General features: G+C 42.4%; 1 protein-coding gene across 8 annotated transcripts in view; it reads left to right on the top strand.

Annotated features, from left to right (window-relative positions):
• The window catches only part of LOC145413381 (uncharacterized), a 1,646,837-nt gene that overhangs the window by 1,191,726 nt on the left and 430,523 nt on the right, over positions 1-24,588 (top strand). For all 8 annotated transcript variants that reach the window (XM_080283066.1, XM_080283067.1, XM_080283065.1 and 5 more), the window contains one exon: positions 16,467-16,642. In XM_080283066.1, the coding sequence (XP_080139192.1) occupies positions 16,467-16,642 (176 nt within the window). The remainder of the gene's footprint in view (positions 1-16,466; positions 16,643-24,588) is intronic.

Raw genomic sequence — 24,588 nt, 5'->3', positions numbered from 1 at the left:
GGCTAAGGAAGAAGTAGGCAGCACTACATCAAGTGAGTGGATGATGGTCGCCACCACCTACCTCTAGCAAATGCCACAAGTATGTGGAAGCTGTGTATGCCACTAACGTAGTGAAGACAAGCAAAAAATCATACAATGAACACTAAAAGAATACATGGTGATCAATTCTGTGAATCAGACTGCAGTGTCCCACTCTCAGATGAAACAGAACAACTGTTTCGCATCACATCGAATGCCTTCATCTGAATCCACCTTAGCTAGGTCTAGGATTTCTGTGGCATCACTACCCAATTTCTTGTCATTCTGCCTCATCACTGACATTACCAAAACACCACTCAGTGTCAACAAAAAATGCAGAGGTGCATGCTTATGTACCTATTCTCATGGCATCCATTGGTGTAGATCAACCCTAGGTACTGACCTCACTTGTGTCCCAGAAGCTGTCAAAAATCGCCTCTACCAAAGCAGCTCATACAGATAACTCCCAAATTCCACAGACCATTATGGTTGCTACACAAGCACCATCTGCACCAGTGTAATCCACTTACGAGGCTCCACCTTATACAGATGTTATGGACATCATTCACAATGGCCTGCCAGAGTTAAACCCAGTCCCCAGACACTCCACCTTTCAAGCATATAAACAGTGCAATTTCTCAAGACTAAACAGTACAGTCACCACCCGTAATATGAAGACATCGTTGATGGGGACCCACTTCCAGGACTAGCCAGTAGGATTTACTCTGACATTCCAACTTGGCAACCAATCTTGCATTCGATGTATTCACCATCTGACTCACTCTTTTCTATCCGTCTGCCACAGCTCCTTGACAAAAGACTGCTGTCTTTTGTCAAGTGTGTGTGTGTGTGTGCAATGGGACACTGCACACACACACACACACACACACACACACACACACACACATTGTCAGTATCCCATCGATGGTATGACTTACGCCCCTGTCACACATACGTGGCTCAAGGGCCGACCGTGGCGCTACTCAAGGTCGTGTCCTAATTGGCTCCCACGCCTCCTGACTGGCCCTGAGTCTGCTCTGCTCACGACTGTGTTACGACCGCCTCATGACCATGTCACGATTGCCTCACAACCAGTCGTGATGTCCTCAAGAACATGATAAGATTGCAAGGTGACCATAAGGTGGTGGAACTATAAGTCTTCAAATTTGAAATGTAACGGATTTTTGTCGGCCATGACCATGAAACGACCACCTATGAACGCAACACGACTGCATGATGCATTTGGAGAATGCACCACAACCCCTTGTGGAGATATGGAAGGCATGGCAGATGGCTGGGGTGATGCGTGGAGGTAGGCGGCGAAGCGTGAACTGATGGTAGGCGTGGCCCTGTCATGGTTTACACGCCGCGCACTCAAGGACTCGGAGTTGCCATGTGTGACCGGTGTTGCCACCTCGCCGCCCATGCCAGGTTTCCTGCCAAGACTCTTGGTGCACTCTTTGAGTGATCTTGACTTGGGTGTAGCCCAGTCATCACATGGTCTTGTTGCAGTTGTCACGTTGTCATAAGCCAAGATTTCGATTCACTGAATGGACTGTCAAAATACATGGCATGGTTGTTTTGGGGTCTTGGCACAGTCTGGTCGCGGTTGGCGACTCGTCACGCAGTCATGACGCAGTCAAAACAATTTTTTTTGTCAGCGGCTGCATCACAACATGCTACGACTGCATCATGATGCATCCAATTGAACTAAGACTACGTCACAAGCGACCTATGACACTCCCAACTGCAGCACAACTGTGACACGACTTTTGGCAAGTCGTGAGGCACAACGAATTGTCCCAGCGGCTCATGAGTGCCCTAAAGAGTTTGGGCTTTGTCGGCGAATCAAGGGACGATCAGTGAAAAAAATGCGTTACGACCTTGAGTCGTGCTGCGGTTGGCCCTTGAGTTTCAATGTTACTAAAGCTGTAATTAGAAATAATTTAGATTCTTTAATTTTTTCTATTAATCTTCAGTGAAACGTATATAATTAAATAATATACACAGCTTAGATATCACAGCCTTTCTTTGAGTTTAAGAAAGTTAGCACTAAATTTGGTCATATATATATATATATATATATATATATATATATATATATATATATATATATATACAAGTGTTTGTAGGCCCTTCAGGCCCCTCGCACTTGCTCCTGCGGAGGGCTGTCGCACTGCGTGCTCACTTTCCCATGCTTCGCACTCATTTCCTCGTGCTTCTCACTCGTTTCCTCGTGCTTTGCGCGCACATTGAGATCATTTCAGGTAATCCGAGTCACATTTATATGCTGTTCTAGTCTAACGTTGTCACTTGGATTACTGTAGTTGCAGCTAACCAACTGATCATGTTATTTGCAGCTTCGGGAATGGAACCCAAGTTGTCCGAATGCAAGTCCGAAATACACACACGGACACACGTCTACTGCCACAGTATGTTTTAGTTGTAGCTATGGGCAAAAAAACTCAACGAAGATCCTATGCTGCACACCGGGAGCGGCGTTTTTTGGTCAAAATATGATCACTCATTCAATATACTAAAAGTTTTTCAATCATGATGGGACCAAGTTTTTTCACATCGGCGAATTTTCTGCGATCTTTGTGCCAATTTTGGTGTGATGTGAACGTGTAGTTTCGGCTGCCCAAAATACACACACACACACACACACACACACACACATACACACACCCCCAGGTTAGGGAAATACGAGAAAAGCAAGTCTAGACCTCTAAAGGTAACTTTCCAGAGTGTAAACACCGTGGAGGAGATACTAAAAAATGCAAAGAATCTTATGGAAAAAGAGGAGTTCAAAAATGTATGGATAAAAAGATGCCTAACATAAGAGGAACTGGAATTACTGAAAGAGAAGAGAGAGGAAGCAAAAACAAAAAATGAGGGAAGATCAGAGGAGGAGAAGAACACTTTTTTTTTTTTTTACAAAGTAATAGGTTTGCAGGTACGAAAGTGGTACATAACCAGGAGGGAATAAAAAGGAGAAAGGTAGGAGAACCATGTCATGACAAGTATATAAACAAGATGATTAAGTTGATGTACTCAAATGTGGATGGAATGGTATCTAAATTATTAGAGATGAATGATTACGTCAGAGAAAATGAACCACATATGATATGCCTAACTGAAACATAATTAACACCAAGGATATCAAATGACATACTAAACTTAGAGGAATATAATATATGGAGAAGAGATAGAAACTTAAAAAGAGGAGGAATTATAATATTAACTATGAAAAATCTAAAAGTCAACGAAATAAAACTAGATATAACCTCACAAGCAGAACAGATTGCAGTAGAGATCAACACATCTGAAGGGAAAGTAATTGTAGTCAATTTGTACATGCCACCCAGATCAAACACATGGGAAAGAGACGAATATGAGGACCTGGCAGAGAGTACAATTCAGAGTTTAAGAGCATTACTACATAAAATGGAAGAGAAATCGGAAAGAATTATACTAACTGGAGATTTTAATACAAATATAAATTGGAATACTCTAGATATAATAAGCCAAGAAAGCTGTTGGGACCAAAAGCTCCTGGATCTCGTGCAAGAGTTTTTCCTAACGCAACATGTGAGGGAAACCACCAGAAAAAGGGGACTCGATGTACCTTCAATGCAAGATCTCATATTTACTAGGCAAGAAAATGATATTGACAGTTTAATATATCACCCTCCATTCGGCAAAAGCGACCATGCAGTACTAAATTGCAACTTCAGGATAGCATATGACATAGTGTACAGCAATGAAAGTTACAAAAAGAGCCTAAACTATAAAATGGGAAATTATCATGACCTAAAGAAGTATTTCTTAGAAGGTGATTGGGAAAATGAGCTTAGAGGACAAGATTTCAATGCTGTATATAAACAATTCTGTGAATTTTATGAAATAAGAGTCCAGAAGTACATCCCACAGCACAAAGAAGCAGAAAAGAAAATACAGAAATGGTTCAATACAGAATGTAAAAAATCAAAAGAAAGAAGAGATTTGTTGTGGAATAGATACAGAAGACACAGTAGTGAAAGGGCATATAATAATTACAAACAGGCAAAAAACGATTATACAAGAATAAGGAGGGAAGCCCAAAAACAGTTTGAGGAGGATATCATAAATAAAAGTAGTGATCAACCGAAGCTATATTACAGCTACATCAGAAGCAAAACCAAAGTAAAAGATATAATACAATCCATTACGGACGAGGGAATCACCTATACACAAGAGAAAGATATTTGTGAAGCACTAAATAAGAATTTCCAATCAGTTTTTACAGAAGAAAAAAATTTTGACAGGGACTATGTGGAACATGCATGTCCACGCATACTACCAGATATACAAATATCAGAAAAAGTAATACAGGAGGAGTTAAGTAAATTAGACAGAGGAACAGCAAATGGTCCTGATGAAATTTCATGTTGGGTGCTACGAGAATGTGCAAAGGAGTTAAGTAAACCATTATTTTTAATTTTCAAGAAATCCTTAAGTCAAGGTAAACTACCTGATATTTGAAAGAAAGCAAATATTGTCCCCTTATTCAAGAAAGGGAATAGACAAAATTCACTCAACTACCGACCAGTTCACTGACCAGTGTTGTAAGCAAGGTATTAGAAAAGCTTATAAGAAAATCTTGGGTAAATCATCTAGAAGAACACAATATGATAACAGAAATTAGTTTGGTTGCAGAAAAGGAAAATCATGCGTTACTAATCTGTTGAGCTGCTATGACAGTAATAGACACAATACAGGAAAGAGAAGGAAGGGTGGACAGTATCTATTTAGATTTCAAGATAGCATTTGACAAAGTACCACACCAATGACTTCTATGGAAACTGGAATTCGGGGCAAACTGTTTTGTTGGATGCAAGATTTTCTCATAAAAAGAGAACTGAGAACAGTACCAAGGGGAAACTACTCATCATGGAAAGAAGTGACTAGTGGAGTACCACAGGGCTCAGTGCTGGCACCAATCATGTTTTTAGTGTACATAAATGATACAGACAGTAATACTGGAAATGAAAGCTATCTAAATATGTTTGCAGATGATGCAAAAATACAAAGGAGAATTACTAACACAGACTCTTGTAAAGAGCTACAAGAAGAATTAAATAAACTGCATGAATGGAGTAATACATGGCAAATGGAATTCAATGTGGACAAGTGTCATGTAATCAAGTTTGGTAAAAGTGGAAAAAGACCTGATTGGGATTATACGTTAGGAAATAAAACCCTACACACATCAGAAAAAGAGAAGGACCTAGGTGTGATTATCAATAACAGACTATCTCCGGCCGACCACATCGGTGAGAAGGTACGGAACATGTATACACTGCTTGCAAATATGAGAATAGCATTCACATACATAAATGACGACATGCTAAGAAGGATAATAACGTCATTCATCAGACCAACCCTGGAGTATGCATCAGTAGTCTGGAGTCCTCATCTCAAAAAACACATAGACAAGATTGAAAAAGTTCAAAGGGCCGCTACAAGATGGGTACCAAGCTTAAGGAATCTAAGCTACGAAGAAAGACTAAATAAACTGAATCTACCAACACTACAGGAGAGAAGGAAAAGAGGTGACATGATAATGCTATATAAATGCATATCAGGAAAGGAGAAAATAGACATAAATGATTACTTAACATATGGGGAAGCATCAGCAAGAGGACATTGCAAAAAACTGAATAAGAAGAGAGGTGATAAAGACGTGAGGAAATTCAGTTTCCCAAACAGAGCAATTGATCAGTGGCATGCACTACCGAATGAAATAGTGTGTGCCAAAACAATTCAGAAATTTAAGGATATGTACGATAAATATGGTTTAAGACACGGGGCAGTACGAGCTTGACTCATTCCTGTAAAGATACAATTAGGTAAGAACAATTAGGTACGAACACACGGCTAGTGGTATAGTATATTACACACACACACACACACACACACACATATATATATATATATATATATATATATATATATATATATATATATATATATATATATATATATATATATATATATATATATAATGATTAAAACTACATGCCAACCACGCACACAGGAAGAACATTGTACTGTAGTGCCTCACATTTCACTTGCTGCAAATGTCATGTTTTTTGTTTTTGTTTTTTTTTAAGACAGTCATCAGTCAAGTACATATTATTTACTGTGAAAAGTTTATGACTGAAGGTTCTGTTGTTAAAGTGAGCAACACTTCTAGGCCGCAGTGTCTTCTCCCAAGCTAAACATTCGTTCTGAATTGATGCTTGATTCTACTCATCATTTATGCACACAAACACCAGAGTCGTGGCAGACGATACTGAGGTTGTCATTATCGTATCCTGGGAACTTACCAGTCAAAAGTGCGTCCAATATCGTATCATATTATACACGAATCAGATTATTATACACAAATATAATATGTAATACGCATCCACACTGAAAGTATGGAAGCTGGTCGAGCAAGCGAACGAGCAAGTCAGGCAGTGCTGAATATTGTCTCATGTGGCTCATCATCTTCATTTAATTTCCTGACCTGAAAGTACTAAAAAGAACTTATTAGATTACACCAAAAATATTCCTTCACACTTTCTAAAACCAGTACTCCTCTTATATTACTTTTAGGTCTAGGGCTTGGGACCTAGCTGGTTAATAATGACTTTGCATTTTGCTCACTCACAAAAATTACTTTCACCAAATCTCTCGGTGCATTCCGATTCGAATCAGAAATAAGAAATTTTCTTTCATCGATCAGGGTATTGTATTAGTTTGACTCAAATTCAGTGAAAATTTTCCAAAAAAGATAAACAGAAGATATTATTTGTTTTGAAAAGGCAAAACCTGGTTGCTCTCAGCAATCAGATCTTCAATTTGTCTCTCTCTTGTATTTTGTTTTTCTCTTGGAAGGAACAATTTTGCGAGCTCGCAGCCTTTGGTTCCTTCTTCCTCACATTAAAAAAAAAATCAGAAAATACTCATGCAACCTAAGACCGTTACTTCTTGCGCAGCTGGCTCTTATGCTAATCTGCCTTATACAAAATCGTTTCCTCAAATTACGGAAAAACTTTGGGAATTAAGACTTGTCTATGAAATGAAAATAATTGAGGATTTTTATGCGATTTCCAAATTGGTGTCTGTCTTTCATGTAATTTCAAAATTGGCTGATATATCTAAAAAAGATTCTACTGTACTAGAGTTTTCCTTCTGACCCCTGCTCCCATTTCTTGCTGATGTGATAAATCTTTCGCTCGGGTACACTTGTTGGGGGACCAAACTGTGACTAAATTTGGTGTTCTCGCTTGCTTCGTTCACTCGAACAATTGTACACAAATATTACCATACACAAACATATTATACACGAACCACATGCATCTCATATTATACACAAAATGGGACGCACTGTTGAGGGGTAGGTTGCCAGGGCATGATAACTGAAATAGCAGCTGTGGCAACAGAGGGCATCCAACATCACCAGGAGGCAACAACGGAGGGATAGGTAGGGTGTGCAGGATGTCCGTGCAATATGGGCATGCATCCCATACGGCCGCATGCCCCTATTCCATGAAGTGCACCCAATGTGAACATCTCAGTACGGGTGCATTACCCTCCAACCTATCCAGTCCTCACCATGATTGGGGTGGGGCTAATAAAGTAGCTCCAGACAGCACCACAGTGACGGCCGGCAGCTGCGAAATAAAGCAATGGCCCTGGCTGCGCACAAGCATCGGCCTGTAGTTGTGCACAAGCAGTGACCTGTAGCCATGCACAAGGAATGGCCTGTAGCTGTACACAAGCAATGGCAATAGCTGCTCGTAGTGCTGTTCACCTCCCCATGCAGAACCCGTGATGGCTGGTTGCCACATGCGGGGAGAGAACGGCACACCCTCTCTCCTTCTGCAGTTGCCTCCAAGGGGACAACACCAGTGATGGCTGACAGCCGCACCAGTAGACAGGGGATGGCCTGTAGCTGCCCCTCACCTACACATCGTCCTTCACACAGGACTTCGGCAACGGCAGGTTGCTGTACCCATAGGCAGGTGACGGCCGGTAGCCACATTTCGTCTGTGGTCCCATCAGGGAGTCGAACCCCGGTGATGGCCGCTTGCTGAACCAATGGGAAAGGGACAGCCGGTAGCTGCCCTCCTCCCGTTGCCCACGGGACCTCAGTGACGGCCGGTGGCTGCACCAGGAAGGGACACCACAAAAGTCCCTCGCCCCCTGTGACTCGACAACCAGAGAGAGACCCCGCTCGAGCCGCCCTGCCGGTGGCAGAGCAAGTCCCACCTCTAACTCCCCAGCCTGAGGCAGCCTCCAGGAGAACAGTGGACTGCTGGAGAGGACTTGTGTTGACCCCGGGGCTGCACTCCATCCAACCAGTATCTGAAGGTGACCAGCACCTGTCGGACTCCTATCACCAGCAACACCAGAGCCCTACCCTGACGGCGAAGCAGCAGGAGAAAGACTGCAGCAGACGAGCCCTCAACGCCACCCCTAGTACCCTGGGGTGTGACCTCTCCAGTCCGGATGAGAAGTGGCACCCTTCCCACACCGGGCGCCTGCAGGAGCGCCTACAGTAAATATATGGCCTCAGTCCCGAGTGCCAAACCCCTATACCTAGGCCCTCCAGTTCGAGGCCCTTCACCACGCCCAATTGTAGCCCACTCTGGAGGATGATGCCCCTACGAGTAGTCCCGTGCCCCCTAGACGAGAAGACATCCGAGGGGACTCAGCTGACACTGGACTGACACCTGCGAGCTGCCGGACAGCCACTCCCTTGCCCCTCACCCCTACCGTGACTGTGACTTCCATGTCCGTGGAGTAAAAGTGAATGTGACAATCAGAGTACAGTGACAGTGTTTAACTACCTCAACTCCACTGTCTGGGAGGCAAGACATCAGCTTTATTCTAATATCCTACCCCACTCAGTGAACACGGGACATGTGTATGATTATTATAAAATACATGCTGCCCAGAAATTAAGTGTACTCCCAACTCCACTTAAGTACAGTGTCTATCCGCCTATTCTCGAGACTGCTGGTATCCTGCATGATACCTGTAATATATCTCTGTCAGTCCAAGCTTTGCCTTTCTATAGAGTCTCGTGGATTGCCTAGCTTCCCTGTGTTAAGATTTTGGTTATATACATGTAAGGTTGTTGCCCTGTGTTTTTATGCCCTGTCCCTCTCACACTGTGTCTTAGCTCCGGTCTAGAGAGGGAACCCAGCTGTACCTTAGGTGTTGCTAGGACGGGAAGCTGCCCTAAAAACACTTAGCATAACTCTGGTGGACAGTGGTGGTTCTTGACCAGGGCAGATACAGAGAGGAGCAAACAGGGAATTCATCAAAATGGCACCCAAACCGCATGTACAATTGCCCAAATTCGACCTGGAGCAGTATGACATCCACACCAGTCAAGCTGCTGCTAGATATTGGCTTTGAAGGCGACAGACAGAAAATCGCAGTCACCCTCCCACTTTTGGGCAAAGTAGCAGCCTGTATTGCGCCCAAAGTCATCCCCGAACTAACATGGGGGAATTTCACTATAACAGTGGTGCAAGCAATTACACCCTCTCTAGGAAGAGTGGTGGCGCTGTCCCAACTGGACAGCCTAACAGAAGCCTGGATGACACTCTTATCCAGGCTAGGCAGCTCGTCACTGCCATGTACCCCGAAGCAGACACAGAAACCCGGGAGCAGTATACTTTCAAAAACCTCCTCAGATTTCTCCCCAGTATGGTCAAGGAACACTTCACCATACACAACCCGACACGAGATCTGTACAGGGACTTCTAGCTGATACGGCGACTTCTGACCTCCCACTGCACCCCTCAACAAATCAATGTAGTGAACAAGTTTTCTGCGAACAAACCAGCCCCACCCAATAAGCCTTGGCCACTACCAACCCACACCAACCCTATGCCAAATCCACTTAGGGCACACCCCACCAACAAGCGCACTGTATACAAGGAGATACAGAACCTAATTATGATTAATCCCTGGGACTTCTCCATGTGCAGCCACCAGTATTCACTCCACAACATCTGGGAGCAGCTCAAAGCAGCCCAGTGCAAACCAAACACCCCAGGCCGATGGAAGGTATCATCATTAGGGGACAAGGGCCCTGAGGACAACACCGCACTAGCCGGAGATACCGATCCCAGGGAAACAGAGCCAGAGGAAGATGAGATCCCACGACAGCTGGATTTTTTAGGCCCGACCCCGCACCTCCCCACGGTGGTGGAGGCCACCCCTCGGAAATATCGTCCCCCAGTCTACCATAAAATGAGATTGAACAGGGTTAAAGCAAGGCTTCTAGTCAATGCGGGAGCGGCCAGATCGTGCCTCTATGGTCACTTTTACTCCTGTCATAAATCGACTTTTGGCCCACTTTTCCCTACATCGACTCATCTCGTGGACACAGGGGATGGCCCCCTACCCATCAGTTTGGAAACCTGTGCCATACGCACCGACACTCACCAGAAGGTCTCAACCCAGCATAAATTCATCGTTTTCGACTCAGCTTGTTGCACCTACAATGGATATCTGGGACTACTGGACCTCCTTCAGAAACTGCAAACGACCATCAACTGCCACAAGCGGCAACTCCAGTTTCAGGAGCCACCAGTCCCCTACCCCAATCCCTCACAACCCCTGTGCACCTGCAAACACTCTCCCGCCCCTCCTCAGCACTGCACCCCACCCATCTGTTCCCCCTCCCCTGGCCCCCTCCCCAGTCCTGCCACCTGCCCAACCTTTCCCACTACCACCACCTCCACCATCACAATTCCCCCTCATCACGAAGCATGGCTGCCTTTAAACAGGCCCACCAGAACATCTGTTTTATTCTCCCCAGATCTGCCACCCGGAACCCTTCCGGCCTGTCTCCTATCCCCCATCTTCCTTCCCTCCCCCACATTGTGGCAGTCCAAATTGCCAACATCACCATAACCCCCCTCATGCTACCTAAGAGGCTTGTGGTAGGAGAAATGGAAGAGGCAGAACCATGCACTCCCACCACCACCTCCTCCTTCCCCGCCCCACTGCCGCCCCTTACCCGAGCATCTCTCACCCCATCAAGCCGACACTCTCCGCCATCTGCTCCTGGACTTTCAGAACCTTTTCGCATCAGGGTCTCCCAACAACCCATAACCCCATATTCCCCCTGGATACCATAGCTGGTGTGCGTAGCAAGCATACTGCGTCCCTTCCTCCACCCCTCCTCATCCCCAACACCTCCCTTCCTCCCTCCATCCACCACCACAGTCCCTCCACCTTCATCCTTTCCCTTTGTTTCCTGGCATGTGGGGTTTTCTCTTGGTACACACCACTATGACCTTTATTTACATATCATGATCATTATTTCACCATGTTTTATGCATAAGAATATATATTAAACTGTTTACACTAATATTTGTATGGTATCAGCCATTCTCAGGCAGTACTTCTTTGATTTTCCCAGGAATGATTATTGCTTCCATGTCCGGGAGTCATCTGAGTGTGCCTTTCCATTACGGAGGTTATTCTCTCGGCCATGGAAGCATACTTTCCTTTCTCATATCCTGTGACTAATGCATGAAAGCTTTGGTTTAATCACACTTATTCTAATGCTATCCACAACAAGGAGACCAGAACCAACCAACCCCTGAATCTTATCTTTTTTATGTTTCTGCCCAGAACCGTGCTAAGTCTGTTCTTTGCTCTGCTAAAGATAATTTCATCTGTACTAAATACTCTCAACTCTCCAACTCGAATTCTTCCCGGTCCTTCTGGCACCTTGCCAAAAACCTTTCTAACAATTTTACTCATCATCCTTCCCTCCTCTTTTCTACTCTGATGGCTCTATAGCTATTTTTTCTACTGATAAAGCAGATCTCTTCACTCAGACTTTCTCCTCCAATTCCACCTAAGACAATTGCAGTGCTGTCCTCCATCACTTCCCCCCTCTGACTTCCTTATGGCTGACATTAAAATTTCTTCAGCTGATGTATATTCTGCCGTCACTGGCCTCAGTACTAACGAGGCATATGGGCCTGATGGAGTCCATCCGGTTGTCCTCAAGAACTGTGCTTCTGTGCTTACACCCTGCCTAAGTTAACTCATTCACCTTTATCTATCAACTTGTACCTTTCCTTCTTGCTGGAAGCCTGCTTTCGTTCAGCCAGTTCCAATGAAGGGTAACTATTCCCAGCTGTCTAATTATCGTCCAATTGCTTTAACATCGTGTGTCTCAAAAGTTTCGAGTCAGTTCTTAACAGAGAAAATTTAAAGCATCTCTCCTGTCACAACCTTCTTTCTGATCGTCAGTATGGGTTCTGTCAGCAACGCTCCACTGGCGATCATCTCACCTACCTTTCAGACTCCTGGTCATCCTCCTTTTGGGACTTTGGCAAAAGCTTTGCCATTGCACTTGACATCTGAAAGGCTTTCGATCAAGTCTGTCATAAGTCTTTAATTTCCAAACTGCCCTCTTACGGTTTCTATCCTTCTATCTGTGCCTTCATCTTTAGCTTCCTTTCTGGTCGTTCTATAGCCACTGTTGTAGACGGCCATCGTTCTTCTAGATCTATCAACAGTGGTGTTCCTCAGGGCTCTGTCCTATCACCAACTCTCTTCCTTTTATTCATCAATGACCTTCTAAGCTGTACATCTAACCACATCCACTCATATGCTGATGATTCCACCCTTCACCTTTCCATTCGGTTCCTGCAACATCTATCTCAGCAGTTACTTCAACAAACGAGGGATGAGGCTATGGCACACCTAATGTCTGATTTGGCTCGTATCTCTGACTGGGGTGAAAATAATTTTGTTTTTAATGCATCAAAGACTTAGTTCTTATATCTATCAACCCAACAAAATCTTCCACATTAGTATCCACTAAAAATAATATCCAGCTCAAACCTGTATCATCCTTGAACATGCTTGGGGTTTCATTCACGTGGGACTTATCTTGGAAAGATCATATTACATCTCTTGTAAAATCTGCTTCCAGGAGATTAGGTGTGCTAAGCCAACTCTGTACCTTCTTTACCCCTGCACAGGTATTGACTTTATACACTGTTTTTTTTTCGCCCCTGTGTGGAGTACAACTCTCATGTGTGGGGAAGCTCCCCACATACGGCCATTTTCAATAGGGTAGAGTCAAAGGCTTTTTGTCTCATTAATTCTCCTCCTCTTACTGGCTTCCTTCAACCTCTGTCTCTTTGCCGCACTGTTGCATCTTTATCTCTTTTCTATCGCTACTTCATTGGCTACCGCTCCTCTGAACTTTCTGGTTGCATCCCTCCACCTCTTCGACGGGCACGTAGCACCCGTCTAGCAACAAACTTTCATCCCTTTTCTGTCCAACTCTCTAATGCAAGAGTTAACCGTTGCTCCTAGTCCTTCTTTTATGCAATAGGTCAACTCTGGAACTGTCTCCCTCTGTCTGTATTTCCTACTTCCTTTGATCTCCAGTCTTTCAAACGCAGTGTGTCCAGGAATCTCAAAATGAACGGATCTTGAATTTGGCTCTCTTTATTATTTTTTTTTTCTTGGAAGGAGCAGTTTGCGGGCTCCTGGCCTTTGGTTTCTTCTTCCTTGCTTTAAAAAAAAGTCTGGAACACAGCCACAGCTGGTTTCATTACCTCCTCTTGGTAAAGAACGTGTTGAAACCTCTCTTCACTCACAAAGGAGAAAGCAGGCTGAGACAGATTGAGCAATCTCCCCACGAAGGTCATGGTTAGATCCAGGTACAGCTGAGGGAAGTCCTCCGTGATCTGATCATATGTGGCTGAGCTACTGGAGGTGAGGGACACGAAAGGTTCTACCAGATGAACACTGATCACCACTCCCACTGAGGCCAATATATGCACTAATACCAGCTTCTTGAAACACCTGACTATGTAAGCCAGCTGACTGGTGATCGACTGGAACTTGAGCAAGAAACTCATCACATCTTTGTCCATGAAGGGAGTCACCGCACAGCTGTATACAAGGGAGTTGAACCTCCCTTTTTGCAGTCTCTTGGCCACGTTCTTCTTCTGCCTGTGAAATATGCCGAACATGTCTGCCTTGTTCCAGTGCTTGTGGTCAGAGTCATGGAAGAACAGTCTTAGAAGACATTCGAGTAAGTTCTCAGTGACAGATACTTGAGGGCTGCCTATCAAGACAGGAAATCCTGAGAATATCTTCTATGGCCCAACTGTCCTGTTGATGTCACTCCACACTCCAGAGCTTGCACAGTTCCCAGCTGAACATCAAACTTGGATGAACTTGGCAGTGCAGGCGATCAGGGATGTGGTCGACTTCCAGCTTTACAGCTCCCATTCCCTTGACTCCCATGTTGTGGCTGACACTGTCCATCATGATGAAGTCAATCTTGTTCCACTGGCTTTGTGGAGTTATGCCTCCACACACACCCCAAAATTGAGAGGACGACCACTTTCAGATTAGTTAGGTTCTCCTTTGTCTCAGAAGCAATTATGAGCATCGGAAAAGTATAGTACTTCCCCCTGATCGTGACTCCTTGGACGGAATACACTCCAGTCCCTAGTGTTCTGCTGTCATTGTCGTGATAGGTAATTGAGACCTTCTCATCACTGTCCAACATCTAGTGCACAATCTTGGAATGCGTGAAAACTTCGATGGCTCTGCCCATAGTGATGTTGGTTTCCTTGTGAAGAACAGTGTCAAGATTGATGATATGGTCATCTTCTTCGTGACACTTCCAGTTATTGAGGTTGAACATATACCTCCCTACTTTCTCTACAGCTGCAGAAGCCTGCACCACTGACATGTGGAAGCTAGACATCAACTTGTTGATGATAGCGTAATATTCTGGCCCAGCTTTTTGTGGGCTGTGCCTCATGTGATTCCAGTCTTCAGGAAGAGTCTTCTTGACTGACGAGGATGAGAAGTCTGTCAAAAACCTCCACTTTGGACGACGTTTTCTCTTCTGTTTGTTGGTACTCCTCATCATCGCAAGCTTCTGGACACTCATCTTCATGGTGAGGTTACTCTGACTAACTTTATCTAGTATTGCCATATTGATCGCTTCCCTCTTTATCAGTTCGGCCATCCCTTCTTCAATCTTCTGCCTTTTCAGTGCCATTCTCTTCCACTTCCTGTCCACGAATGTTTCGCACAACATCTTCCAAGCTGTCTTCTGATCCTGCAGATATGCTTCTTCGTCTATGATAGTTTTGACACCATACAGCATCTCTTGCTTCTTGATGGACGATATTTCCTCCGTTGCTACGGTTGTTGAATGGCTTAACACAATTCTGGTGCCAGGATTCATTTCTTCTGTTCTTCCTGGTTTGAAGGAGAGAAGAAAACTCTTCGTATAACTTCAGGATCGCCTTTTTCAGGTTGTTCTTGTTTTTGGTGTAGATGTTGCACCAAATGCAATGCTCTATGACTGTCTGCAACCGGCACAACAGCTTGTTCACGACTAAGCTGGACATGCCCAGCACCACGAGGGTGAACATGGAAGATCATCACTCAGTGGGCAGCAGGCCTGAAGCGAATTCATGATGTTCTTGGTACACTTCGTCGTTCAGTGGTTTCTCTGTTGTAGATCTGATTTCCTTTATTTTGAGAAAAAGCAACATTATTCAACCAAAACATGAAGAAGCATCAAAAATTAACTTAGACATGCATAAAAACAATGAAACTGTGCTACGGACCACCTATTCGACATACACCTGCCTGAATTAATTATAGGTGAACATCTCATACTTCAAGGGGAATGTGCAGGGGGGTCAAGACAATTCATAGGTCAAAATATTTTTCATGACAATGACTGTATTCAGGAAGGGCACATGTTAAGACCCGGAGGAATAACATTCACAAAACTGTCACTCTTATGGGACATGCTGAAATATTGGTACTGAAATTTATGTCAATATCTGCTCTAGCTTACCTGTAATGGGCACCAAAACAATTAAATTTAATCATCCAGCCCAGCTTTCAAGCTCTACGTTGCAATTTTCCCAGAAAAAGTTCAAGATGTATGTCAGTTTATGGTTAAAAATGAAAACTAACACTATAGCATAAAAAGTAAGCATTAAAACTGTACAGTAAATGCATTGTGATGAAACATTGACAAAGCTCATTTTCTTCTGCCATTTCAAAATAAGTACAGTACAGTACTATATATCCCTTAAAAAAATCCTACATTTTCTAAACACATCTACAACTTACAGTAGTCTTTTGTGGGCTTTCTAAAAGCATGCCATGGTCACTACTGGTTTTTGATGATGTTATGTGTCATGAGCAATATACGTACGATTATAACCTCGGATTTATCTCATCCCACTGGCATTGTTAGATACTGAGGCATGTTGACTGCCACATAGAAATGGAGCTATAATTTTTACTTTATATATAAGTTTGATATAGTATTTTAACATGGTCTTAACGATATCTTTTATATAACTGGTCCCCAGAAAGAATTTCTGCTGTCAGCTATTGCCCGGACTCGACAGAAGGTATCGCAGGCGGCAGAGGGCCTCCTCACCCACTCTGAAACCTACTTCGAGTATGACCCCTTCCTCACTCCGCCTCACCCCTCGAACCCCTGGCTCTCGGATGATACAACTTTCTGGGTTCTCAATGAGTCCATGTAAGTCTTATCTTTGTCTGTAGGTCCCATATTTGGACCATCACATATAACGTTCACTGTGTGAAGTTTAGTGTGTGTGTGTGTGTGTGTGTGTGTGTGTGTGTGTGTGTGTGTGTGTGTGTGTGTGTGTGTGTGTGTGTGTGTGTGTGTGTGTGTGTGTGTGTGTGTGTGTATTTGGAAAGCTATATTTTCTTACATACCCGGGCAAGCTAGAATCTTTAAAACTGTTTCCTCTCATTCTTCCCTCATCCCGTATGTTATAATTTTCTCTATATTCTATACCATGTGTACACTTCCACATCAATATCATATCTCCTCTTTCTCTTCTTTCCTGTAATGTAGTCAAATTTAACCTTTCCAATCTCTCTGCATACTGCAAATCCGTTACGCTTGGTATAATTTTTGTAGGCGCTCTTTGCACCTTCTCTGATTTTTTTTTTTTTCTTTAAGTGGGAAGATCACACCACGGCAGCATATTCCAGTCTTGGTCCTGCCATTGTCATTATCAGTTTACCTAACATATCGTCACTCATAGGATTAAATGCTGTTCTCATGCTCATCAATAGATTATATCCTTCACTGATTATTTATATGCTTCACTACTTATTATTTACATGCTTCACAGGCTATAATCCATGCTGTATTATTACACCCAAATCTTTTTCCAGAGTAGCTGTGTTATCTTTGTCTCCTGTTTTGTAGTCCCAGTTAGTCTTTTCTTACCGATGCCAATCTCGGATGCATTACCCATACTAGTGTTAAAATCAGCCTTCCACAACTGGCTCTCTTTATTTAGTTGATCCAAATCTTCCTGTAATACCTTGCAACCATTTTCATCTACTTTTTTCTTCATTATTCTTGCATTATCAGCAAACATGTTATACGTGGCGAGTAATGAGAAGGGTGGGTGGTGAACTGAATGAACGGAAGGCAATGATTGATTATGTGTGTGTGGATGAAAGGATGAGAAGGTGTGTAATGGATGCAAGAGTATATAGAGGTTGGGGGAGTGGACTTTCTGACCACCACTTGGTGGTGGTCAAAATCAAAGACCAAATGAAATAGAGAAATAGAAGAAGGGAAGGACAGGTGGAAGTGGTTCACACAAGGAAGCCGGAAACGTTACAAGAGGATGGAGAAAAGGCAGAATATGAGAGTGGAGTGGAGAAGTGATTGGGTAAATACTGATTGGAGCAGATAGGGGACGTGGAAGGTGTGTGCAAGATATTCACCGAAGAAATCAGTGCAGCATGTAAGGTGGTGTGTGGGATGAAGAGAAGACGAAAAAGGGTGCAGGGAACACCATGGTGGACTGAAGAGGTGAGAGAGGCTGTGGCAAAACAGAAGAAAGCATATAGTGAGTGGATGAGAAACAGGGGCGTGGAAGAAGTTGAGAACCGGAAGAGAGAGTTATATGTAGAGAGGAAGAGAGAGATGAAAAGATTAGTAAGAGACAGTAAGAAGAAAGTGGATGGGGAATTTGGAAGGAACTTGATTGTACAGTGGAGGGAATGAAAGAAAATATTCTGGAAAGAGGTAAAGAAAGTTAGACAGGGTGCCAAAGAAGTTAATGGGGAAGTGAAAGATAAAAATGGTAGATTACTAGTGGAGAAGGGAGAAAAAGTGAGCAGATGGAGAGAACACTTCAAGAAATTGTTAAACATAGAGAATGAAAGTAATGTAAGAATAAGTGGCTGGGGAATGGCTGGGAGAAGGAGGGATGTGAGAAGAGAGGACGAAATCAGTAGGATGGAAGTTGTGGAAGCAATGAAGAAAGTTAAAATGGGGAAAGCCTCAGGAATTGATGGAGTGTGTGTGATGAAATGCTGAAGCATGGGGGAGAGAGCGTTCTAGAAAGGATATGGAAGATGTGCAGATTGCCCTGGAAGGAAGGTAAAGTCCCGAAGGATTGGAAGTCACGTATAATTATTCCCCTGAACAAAGGAAAAGGGGAGCAAGAAGTGTGCAGTACCCATAAGGGCATTTGTCTTCTTAGTGTAATGGGCAATGAATATGGTAGGATACTTATTGACAAAGTTAGGGAAATAACAGAGGAACTACTTCGAGAACAGGGAGGTTTTAGTAAAGGAAGAGATTGTGTAGATCAGATATTCATCCTTAGCTCTTTAATGGAAAAATTTTTAGAGAAGGGAAAGAAGTTTTATGCGGCCTTCGTGGATTTGGAGAAGCATATCACAGAGTGGATGGACAAGGAATGTGGCAAATATTAAATATATGTGGAGTAAGTGGGAGGTTGTCGAATGCTGTGAAGAGTAAACTATGTACGAGGGTGCTAAGGCTGCAGTGTGTGTGGATAATGAAATGAGTGATTTTTTTCATCTGGATGTTGGATTGAAACAGGGATGTGTCACGTCTCCATGGCTGTTATATCTGTATATGGATGGAGTTATAAAAGAGATACAAGGTAGAACAGTGGATATTGGAGTGGCCCTAATGAAAGAGGGCAGCATTTATAAACTTCCTGTAATGTTGTTTGTAGATGATACTGTATTGTTAAGAGAAGAGGGGGAACTGCAAGGCTTAGTGAATTAGTTTGGGAGTGTGTGTTAGAACGGAACCTAAAGGTGAGTGTAGGGATGAGTAAAGTTATGGTTTTCAAGAGAAATGGAGTCACTGAATGTACAACGAGGCTGGATGATGAGGAAATGGAAAATGTGAGTGCATTTAAGTACCTGGGTGGTGTGATTAGTAAGGATGGAAGTTTAGAGAATAATGTGCTTGAAAGGGTACAACTAGGAGGAAATATTGCCGAGCGAAAAGAAATAGGGAAGTGAGCATGGAATAAAAAAAAAATGCCGGACAATAGTGCTCTGATAAGAACTATAACGTATGGAAGTGAAGCTTGGACCTTGTTGGAAGGGCACAAGTCAAGAGTGAGAGCAGTGGAAATGAGTTATCTGAGAGGAGCATGTGGAGTTACATGGAAAGACAGACTGGCAAATAAGGAAATGAAAGAGCGATGTGGTGTGGATGTGGATGTGATAGAGTGTCAGGAGAAGTACACTGAGGTGCTTTGGCCATGTGGCGAGGATGGAGAGTGAGAGCCTAATGAGGAGAGAATATGTGAGTGAGGTGGAGAGAGGGAGAGGGAGCGGGAGATTGAGGATGATATGGAGGGATGGAGTGGAGAGGCATAAAAGAGAGGGGGTGTGAGCTGCAGAGAGGGCAGTGAAATGGTGGGGGACTGGACGACATAGAGACGATTTTTTTGTGGCCACCTCTTGCAGGATTGAGGCGTCTGGCAACAGAAAAATAGAATAGAAATTTCAAGTTTTAGTAATTTTTATTTCTTTTAAAAGTGATGAAAAAAAAAAAAAACTTTTAAAAGCAATGTATTTACAAACTGATGTCATCTTTTGGTGTGCAAAGACACACAGACGCCATCTTAGAACTCCTTTTTTCTTTTCTTTCTTTTTATTTACGAAATTGCCTTTATTAGTATATATTTATCCAAACCTAACCAACATTTTCGCAAAGTAACCCAATCTTATTTAATATAACCTAATTTAATCTATTTAATGGAAACCTAACGAATTTTATGCCGACGTAATCAAACATATCCCAACCCATCCTAACCCATCTCTTATGTATTCATATTTTCCTGGTTTATCGATGGAACCTGTTGATACTTGAAAACGCACATCTGTACACCTTTAACAAAGTCACTGAATCATTTCGAATGTAGGGAAAACACTTTTGTTATTTTTTTTAAGAGGTAGTCCTATGTTTCCTTAAGGATTACCAATTTTGTAACACAATTTGCGCAGTACTTGTAAGAGGCAGTGGTCGTTAGTTTAATGGGTCTTCCCTGTTGCTAGTCTTTTATATAGGTACGTACTGTATTTGATCCCTTCCAGTCCTTTGGCAAATCCTTCACTATTAGAGAACATTGTATTGTCTCATGTATTGGTTTGACAACTCCTCAGCACATTTTTTGACTACCCAACCAGAAATGTTGTCAGGTCTCATGGCTTTGGTTGCATCCATATTTTTCATCAACTCCAAAAGGCAATCAAATTCAAATTTCATTTCATTTATTTTATTTGCTACATTCTCATGATTTATTTCCGGTCTCTGAAAATCCTCCTTTGTAACAAATACTGTCTGGAATTTATCATTCATAGTCTCACACATCTTTTCTTCTCCTTTATATTTTATTACCGTCTTTTAATTTTACAGTTCCCTCTTTAATTTTCATTTTACTGTTTATGTACCTGTTAAACAATTTTGGATTACTTCCACACTTATCCACTATATTCTTTTCATATTTAGCTGTATCTCTCCTTTTAATCCTCACACAATCATTTCTAATATTTTTATATCTCTCCCATGTTGATTTACTCCTATTCTTACCATATTTTAATCTTTCTTCCTTTTTTCCATTGTCACTCTACATCTATCATTAACCCACTCCTTTTCCTTCTCGAATTTAGCTCCATATTTGATAACATATTAACTGACACCCTCAGTGTATGCTTCTTTATATTGAAAGTATTTACCACATCCTTTGCTTCATTAAACTCTCTCAAATCATATTCCATGAAATATTTTCTCAAAGCATTAAAATCAGCTTTGCTATAAATTATACCTATTTTCCTTTTGATTTTTTATTTCATCTTCCCACTTTATAATATCAAACTCAGTTAGTATATGATCACTCGTATCTAAGGGACAACAATACTTGATATTTGGATATCATTTGGATCGTTTGTGAAAACATGATCTAACCTCAATGGTTCATCGTCACCTCTTGTTCTTGTAGATTCCTTAATATTTTGGATTAGTAGTTCTGTGTCGCCAGATCATGTTATTTATAACCTCAGGTATTGGTATTATTACCCACATCACTTTCCTCCCAGTTAACTTTTTACAGTGAAGTTGGTACCAACTATTTTTTTTGGGGGGTACCAGTTTTTCCAGTTATATAGTCACTTCCTCATATTCTTCGTCTTTCCTTTCTCTTGTTTGAGGTGGGATATTAGCTACCGGTACTTTTATATCAATCTTATTACCTTTCTCATTGGTGATTTCTGTTGTTACAGTTTCTACATTTTTATTTCCAGTATTTACCTTTACACATCATGCCTTGAGAATATATACATATATACATATATTTTTTCATTATTAGTACTCCTCCAACAGCTCTTCGTTCTGGATCTCTTCATACATTATATCCACTTCAGCCCATCATCTCTACTTTCATGTCCTCTTGAATTTTGTTTTACTTAACCAGTTTCATTCATTCATTCATTGCCAGACGCCATGTATCCCAGACGGGGTGGCCAATGGCTTAGAGTTAATTGTTTTACAGGGAGGGGCACTAATCCTCCACCAACCCCACTTGACACGTAGGGATGCCAACAGCATCTGGTGTTCCCAGGCGGTCACCCATCCAAGTACTAACCAGACCCAACGTTGCTTACTTTTGTTTTTTCTTTGTTGATCCAATCTTCTCTTCCATTTTTTACATTAGTCCATCTGTATTACTAAACAATATTATTATATAGTTCACTTTTTCTATTACTTTAACATGTGTAACATCTTGTACTTTGTGATTTTTATCTACGTTTTCTTTGTCTACTCTTTTATATACCATTTCACCATTTTCATATTCAGTACTCTAAGAAAAAAAAAATGTTTTTTTCACCTCCTCCCTCACTGTTTTTTTCCTTTGCTTCTGATATTAAATCTCTTATTTTCTTTGCTTCTGATTCACGTCCCTCCTCACTATTATCCCCTTGTATCTCACACTCTCCTGTAACCTTCATGTAGATTTCTTCACTTCCTCTCCCACCGTTACTTACTTGAACTGAATTTTGACTGGCCTTGCCCCCACATTTTCAGTATTGTCCCAGCCTTCACACTCCCTCAATCTTCCTTTGCATCTGATATTAAATCTCTTACTTCCTCTCTTTCCTCCTGATTCACGTCCCTCCTCACTACTACCCCCTTGTATCTCACACTCCTCTAACCTTCATGTAGATTTCGTCACTTCCTCTGCCACCCTTACTTACTTGAACTGAATTTTGACTGGCCTTCCCTACCTTATCAGTACTGTCGCAACCTCCACACTCCCTCAAGTCTCTTCCTTTCATTAGATACTTTCTGCATCCAATTCCTTAATCAGTTCACTGGCTTTCTTTTCCTCTGTCTCTTTTCTCTCAACTTTATTTCTAATTTCATCTTCCTTATCTCCCAACACTATCACACATTTTTACCTATCAACTGTCTCTTTATGTGTTCTCCCTTTTTCATACAATATCTAATACTCCTGCTTCAAAATTCACTTTTTCTTTCTTTTCTTCTCTCTCCTTTCTCCGTAGTCCTCTTTTGTTCCTTCATTATTTCATTTAATGCAGTTTTTCTGCATATTTCATGTACCTACCATGCATTCTGCATGTTTTTCATTTCTGTTTCCACCTCTTGTTTCCACCTGATTTTTCCTTGTACGGGTATAACAATTTTCTGGCATCGAATGGTCCGGCACCGCTTTTAATCTATAGAAATTGCGAGGGAACATTCGAAATTCCCACACCTGCCACACCTGTTTACCCGGTGGCCACAGATACCATTGAGTGTAGCATGTGATCACTTGAACTGCTTACAATGCATGTCTTGGCGATGATTCCTGTACAGGTGAACCCCAATTTACGATGCCCGTATATGCAATACCCCGGATTAGTATGGTGGTAGAAATACCACCCTACCCTGCCAACTGTAAGCCTGCCTCCGGTTTTGCGATGGGCGTCGCATCCCATCGCCACCTTGTGTGTCATCGCATTGCACCCCATTGCCACCCCCAGAGCCAGCACATTAGCCTCACGCTACCATCACCCCACCTCACCAGGCTTCCCCTCTCTGACCCTTCTGTGGAGATGGGGTTTGAGGGCTTTGAGGAGGATGAGTGAGTGCTAGGGAGCATCACATGTCCCCTAGCCTCGGGGGGGGGGGGATATCAAGGATGACGACCAGGACCGGACATGGACTTGCAAAGGAGTAAGTATTTTCTGACGTATTTTTTATGATTTTCAGACTTTGTTTGTTTAGTGAGTTATTTGCAGGTGTTAAGCTTAGGTTAACTTCTTTTACAGCTGTCAGGCCATTTAATTTGGTGACTTTCGTTCCCTTTCCATAATTGTTTGTAGTTTATTTATAGCTCACCCTAACTCAACGTCACTACCATCGGTATGGTAAAGCATTGTTCAAGGCCACTGGCTTATGAAGGGGTTAATGGAATACATTATTGTTTGTATTAATTCTCTCTCACACATACGCAAAAGAACAAACTAAAGAATGAGTAGTGAATGTAAACTTTAAACAGCAGAAGTAACTGTATGTTCTGTCAGTCCGAAATGTGTTTGGAAGCGCAAAATCGAATGAAGAATATGGAACTGAATGCCAGCTTATGAGAACATGTCGGATGAAAGAGTATTTTTTTTTTTCTGACTAGCAGCCATTTTCAATCTATTTTGTCCCCTAAAATTGTGAAACTCATGAACTTTCGTCTAAGGATACAAACCTTACCAATTCAGTTCATATTCCTCTAGTTTGTATTCTTTTTCAATTTCGAGAGTGGTAAATTACCTTTTCTTGCTGAAAGATTTCCCCCCTGTTATTATCATCACGTTCCTAAGCCGTACCTGGGAAATCTGTGCAAGTGAGATGTGAGAGCATATCGGGTGAATACGTCGGCGCAGATCCCGTAGAGTTAATAGTACATACACCGATTGGCGTATCATCAGTCTGAATAGTAGGAATTGAGGAATCCTGGCACACCTTTATGGCCGCTGGGTGTACTAGGAAGTCTCCAATCTTTACACCACTTTTAAGTTTTAGTGGAGCATTTGTGACACTGAGCAAGTACAGGTAGCATAAACTGTCCTCTAAGACTGTACACCTGGCTGACTCATAAGTCAAGCCATTCA

Source organism: Coenobita brevimanus, chromosome 96, assembly GCF_032717465.1.
Source record: "Coenobita brevimanus isolate Jiangsu-jjx chromosome 96, ASM3271746v2, whole genome shotgun sequence".
Lineage (NCBI taxonomy): Eukaryota > Metazoa > Arthropoda > Malacostraca > Decapoda > Coenobitidae > Coenobita > Coenobita brevimanus.
The sequence above is the reverse complement of the archived record's forward strand: the minus strand, read 5'-3'. Positions and strand labels throughout refer to the sequence as shown.